Raw genomic sequence first — 6,000 nt, forward strand, 5'->3', positions numbered from 1 at the left:
ACAAGGAACCAACTTTTAATGACCCAAGCCCATATCGGTGGAGATTTATGGAGATTTATGAGAATTTTATGAAATCTCTTCCTCTGCTTCATTATAGTTGTTTGTCACTGTCGCTGTTTACCTGACCTTAATAAGCCTCGGAACGAACTAAAGGAAATTAGAAAACCACCAGTCATTATTTAGTACAATTCTGGATTTAGACTGCTCACTCTTTCAACCAATCATTTGTTTTGTCCAATGATATCTCAAATTAAAAGTACGCACCTGGTTAATTCCACATTTTTCATTGTTGCCCCCGTGTGTTGGAGATGCTCGTCGATAACCATGCCACGTCAAAACCTCATTACCCCTGCACTAAGCCAGGATGTTGTTTACAGATGCTGCGCTGCATTCAATTCGCAGATTTAATTTGATTTCTTGTGACTTGGAAATAGATTGAATGTAAAGCATTTTAATGAAAAGGTTCGCTTCAATTTATTCACACTTGTCTTGCCTCACGAATGACAATCGCAGACTTCAGATGGATAAAATCATCTTTGTTCAGAGTTTTTTCTTTATGTTTTACAGGATGCTGCTCCCTTTTGAACAAACTGATGTACTGTTCATTTGGTGTAGCTCCAGGGACTGTTTTCTTGACGTTTCTTTATATCCTGGCACCATACTGACACTATTTACCCCTTGTGAACCATATCAGGAAGATATGCTGTATATTACACTTATAATTCTTAATATCTTTATTTTGCTGAGTTGTTGTCGTTGTTAGAAGATCGTGGTTTGATTTATTGTAATTGTGCATCAAGTTAGTCTGTACAAATGTGAGGATCTATCAGTGTCACTCAAGAAACCTTGTGATACATTTGTGCACTCCACTCGTCACAAAAATGTGCATTTTTGGAACCAATTTAAATGTGTTTTTGGTACAAGGCTTTTCTCTGCATAGTTTACTTGTTTCTCCCTGTGTCTGGATGTTTTTTCCTCGAGTTGTCCAGTTTCCAAGCTTTGGTAGTCCAGACCAAGACTAGTTCAAGAAGAAACTTGGTGTTTACTTGGCAGGTTGGTCGTTTAAAATGTTCTACGTGACAAAGCAAAATAGGGTGCCACAACAACAGGAACAGCAACAGCAAGCTATCTAAACAAAATGTACTCTTTTACAATAAAAAAGTCTGGAACTCCAGCTTTAACAGTGCACTCAATGGTATGAACAGATGTAATGTTTTCTCTTGTTCCCACAGGAGGAGCCGATCCGAGGTTTCAGAGTTTGCGACTACTTGGACTTTATGGAAGATCTGGAACACAAATACAGAGACATGGTCCTCACCGACATGAAGAACATTTGTAATCCTGTTGACTAGAACTACTCTCTGCTATCAAACTTTTACCTGCTTTTTACCCAGTGGCTTTTCGTCATCACCAGGGCTTTTTTTTTTTTCCCAGAATCCTTCACTGCAGACCGCTGTGTGCTGAATATGTATGTGAGCAGTGTTTTATGGTGATGAAATGGCAGATGAGAGAGATCCCGTTGTCACTGTAAAGACTGCTGCATCTGAGAAGACGTGATCCAACACATAGAGAAACGGTGGATATGACGTTTGCAAAATTATGCAGAATGGAAACCTAAAAAATGCTATATGCTAAGTTGCTAACAGAACCATGCTGGGATCTAGATGAAGGAATTATACGCAAAATATCTATGTAAAGGTTTAGCTGTTTTTCCTAAACTGGTTATCAAAAGCATTATTAACTTGTGAAATATATGCAACATTGTGAAGGTCAGCATATTTTTGAAATGCTGAAATGGCCGACTGAAAGTTACTATTGCTTCACTATCAGTGGCGGGCCATGCATTTCACCCTTGGCCCTTCAGTGACGTCCCACTTACACATTACATCATCACCTTAATATAGGCTAGTCAAGCAACACTTAATTTTATGAGCATTCAAAAACAGTAAGCAGCATTTCATTCACAATTAAGTAGGAAAGTAGGAAACTAAGTTCACAGATACTGTCAAAGATTAAAAATAAAAATGCGATTTAAAGATGCCAAACAAAATGCCACCAAAATTACACTGTGAGTTTAAACAAGTCTGTCCAATAAACTGCACAATGTCACTGTTTCATATAAGGCGCCAACCAGACAAAAACAAACTATTCTTTGAAAATAAAGTAAACAGATTATTTGCATTTTTTGACAATAGGCTATACAACAGCAAATAACTGAAAATGTGGCGCAGCTGAGATTGAACAAACTTTAGTGCAGTTTTAACTGAGGTGACTTCAATGCGCCACGTTATTATTAACATTATAAACTCACTTTTTCATTGTGGAGCTCCGTCTCCCTGCGTGCTGTTGACCTGCAGTTCCGCTCGAGTGTCTCCACACGTTTTTAAATGCACTGCAGCTTGTAAGTGCCCAGCTGTCCAACAACAGTATAATTTGCAGCGTTTCTCAGAAACTGTGAGCCACGGTATCGTTCATAGTTGCTTGTCTGGAAATGACAAACTCTTTTCCTTGCTGGGACAGGTTAGCTAGCGCAGTTCTGCAAACTACTGCCTTTCACGCTGTATCCAATGTGTATGTGTATCCAATCACAGGACATGTCCAGTTTGCGTAAGACCTTCTAGCTAGCCCTGAAATGTAGAATTGAGATATGATTGGCTGTTGAAACTGACTGTGTCTGTGTCTAAATACAGTGGACGGGGCCTGCTCTGTTTATTCTGAAGGCCCCAGGAAAATGAAATTTGCCTGACAACACAAGCAGCTGAAATATAATTGGATAAAAACTCTATCACAATAAACAACATTGGAAGCCGCTCAATGAAGTGGATATAATATGACATAAAGAGATCAGAGAACAGAGAATATTTTTGTTTACATATTTATGAAAATAAAATAAAACAAATTCCCTTTTCTGAGCAGGTTTAGGCCAGCAGAGAAGGTCTTGCTGGCCCTGACGATCTGCCACTGTTCACTATCTTTTGTAAAGTTTATTTGTGTTTTTTGTGGATGTTCTGTAAATAACTTTAAAGTTGTAAATAATTTTGTAAAACATTTCTAAACTACATTATTTGTACTTTATAAATGCTGCTATTCAAACATGTACAAACGTGTATACCAGTGTTTCCCAACCAAGGGTACATGGACCCCTGGGGAAACACTTATCGGGGGTACTTGGAATAATTTCAGAATTATTTAGAAGATGGAATTGAATAATCATTTGATGTAACATTTTGGACATGATTTTGGACTATCGATTTTCTTTTTTCTTGACTGAACAATTTTGATATCCCCTTGCACATTTTTACCAATCATCACTCACTAAAATGACAACTAACATTTTCCATACGAACGCATCAACAGCCAGTTATTATTCAGTTGGATCCAAGCATCTGTTTTTAGACACTATCCATTCCATCTGTATAAACATGTAAATATCTATTAAAACTATTCTATCCATTGGTATTCCTCTGCTTTCTACACCTCCTTGTCAACCACCTTCACTACTTTGTCATGTTTTGTGTGTGTGTTTGCTCAGGGCGGTGACCCACATTAAGGACGGGACACGCTACCTCTATGCATCATATGGGCCTGTTTGTGTACCCGTCCGGGCACGTTGGGGTATGAAAGATGCATGAGTCCATCTCTGTGATGGTTATAAAGGCTCATTAGTAACCAGAGCTCCGGCCCGCCTGTCCCTCGCCTGTCGTCCAGAGTGCACGGCTTCACAAGCAGAACCTGGTTGGAATAGCAAATGGCTTCATCCATCTCCAGGTATGTGGCTACGCTCTCCGATTAGGCATCCGGAGTAATGGGGGTGTAAACTTCATGGGGCAATTAGGTGAGCGGGTTTTGCTTCAAGCGTAAATGAAAATGGTTTAAATGTCCTAGCTTTTTGTAATCACTCAAAGTTGAAGTGAAGCCTGAAGATGACCGCTAATTGAGACTAGGCTTTTAAATAAATGAAATATTACTGCCCAGTTGATTTAAAGGTGTACTATGTAATTTTTCTGGATCAGGGTCCTGTACTTGCTTGTTTCCATAGAGATGTTTATGCTTTACCTGGAATCTCCCATTTATTGCAGGCATTTGTATTGGAAATGTCAGCTTATTTCCATGGGAACAAATGCTATACTGTGGAATATTCGAGTCAAATCAATCACATTTTCATGGAGACAAGCAGGTGCAGACCCTCCACTAGAATAAGTTACATAGTGTGCCTTTAAACATAGTCTTGTGGGGTGTCTTGTAGGATCACTTATGCATGTGTTTAGAAATATCACCAAGCCAAAGTTAGCATTTAATTTTCTACCAGCAGAGGTCGCTAGGACTGATGGTGTATTGTAAAAGTGAAGTTTGAGAAGCCAAAAACTACGAAAGCTAATAAACTCTGAAAGTTGAAGTTTTCAGATTTATAGTGCAAGTTAAAAATGTAAAATGCAAAAAAAGATCTGAATATTCTTTGACTTCAGGCAGAAACCCTTCACTTAAATTTTCATTGTGAATATTTCCATCTTGGACTCTTGGAGACAATTCTCAGTAGCGGGATGTGCCTGTCAGGCCCTCAGTCCACTCTCATCACTGGATCTCAGCTCTCAGACACCAGCACACATTGATTTAGAGGAGACAGAGGCAGAGGTGGGGCCTCATCTGTCAGAGCTGCACAAGGATCCCCAAGGCTTTTTTCCTGGAGGACAATGCGATGAAGAGAAATGAATGTTCTTATCAGCGGGATGGATGGCACTTTGAGGCTGAGAGAGGCTCTTTGTGCAGGTCATGAACTCAGCTCAAACTTGGAGTGGAAGTTTATAGGGCTTGAACAGGAGTAGAACCAGGGAGATATACTGTACATTTATGCAGACAGATGCGTAACCTTTTTAGTCTTTTGTTTACAAAGCAACAAAAGGTCAACGGTTTTCTCCTGTCCAATACAATCATACTCTACAAAATGGATTTGCATAGACATTAAAGAGGACTTGCTTGTTTTGTTCTTTTACTTGGATAAGTTGAGTAGCAATAAATAACGAAAGGTCACAAATGTGGAAAATCTAATCTTGAAGCAGAGGCACCTCATTTCCAAAATGCAAAAGAGGAAAGAAGATATTTTTTGTTCTAGTGCTTTAACACAGCTAACTCTCTGGTCTGTTGCTAGTTGTCTGTGTAATCCTTATTCGCAAATACATTTTCCGAGCAGGAGCACAATATTAGAACTTGTTTTTTGGATGGTGAAGCAGGGAATACTGCCCTTGCACAGCTCATCTCTTTTTCTTTCCAATTTTAAAACAATACATTGCTTTATAATTAGATAAATATATGGGAGAAAGGTAAAATTACACAACAAAATCAGTATCTGAGGTTTAGAATATAACTCAAAAATCAGTATTATGTTGTTGCGATTCCATGGTTAAAAAGAACACATCCGCACTCCAGTTCTTTCGAGCTCCCAATATTTAACTTTAATTTCAACAATGACGTTTCGCATTATTTCTGCCATTTTGTCTTTGGACCCAGCACGCAGTCGGAACTTCTTTTCAGATGTGCATGTCTTTACCTACCAGTGCAATTCCACAGTTAACCTTGATGTATCCTCAATAACTCATTAATCAATCTTTCTGTACAGGTCCCCAGACTATAACAGCTTTTGTTGACCAGCTCAACCACCTCAGCAAGCTCATTTAGAAGGTAGACGTGTCAGCTTGTTCACACTGTACGTTCCCCGCGTTGTATTGATACGGCTTTGTGCTATGGGGAGTTCATATTTGCATTTCCATTTGCTAAAGTCAATATTTTGCAGAACGGGCACCATTGTTCATTGTGAATCAGACTCCATTTGTGACTTTGGACAACAAAACACAATGTTAGACAAAGTTTAAGAGTTTTTACTTTTGCGGACATATTCACCTTAAAACTTTGAAACGTATTTTTTGCAAATTTCTTTAGGTCCACATCAGAATGCACGCCACCAGTAATCCACAACTAAAATTACACATCCCATTTTATACAACG

The 6,000-nt window shown here is 38.9% G+C and overlaps 1 protein-coding gene across 1 annotated transcript in view; it reads left to right on the forward strand.

The window, feature by feature from the left end:
* Positions 1-1,680, forward strand: part of tbc1d32 (TBC1 domain family, member 32) — a 47,048-nt gene extending 45,368 nt beyond the window's left edge. The window contains exon 34 of the mRNA XM_055232325.1: positions 1,233-1,680. Within this exon, the coding sequence (XP_055088300.1) occupies positions 1,233-1,352 (120 nt within the window). The 3' untranslated portion in view covers positions 1,353-1,680. The remainder of the gene's footprint in view (positions 1-1,232) is intronic.
* The last annotated feature ends 4,320 nt before the right edge of the window (positions 1,681-6,000 follow it).

This window comes from Periophthalmus magnuspinnatus, chromosome 24 (assembly GCF_009829125.3).
Source record: "Periophthalmus magnuspinnatus isolate fPerMag1 chromosome 24, fPerMag1.2.pri, whole genome shotgun sequence".
Lineage (NCBI taxonomy): Eukaryota > Metazoa > Chordata > Actinopteri > Gobiiformes > Gobiidae > Periophthalmus > Periophthalmus magnuspinnatus.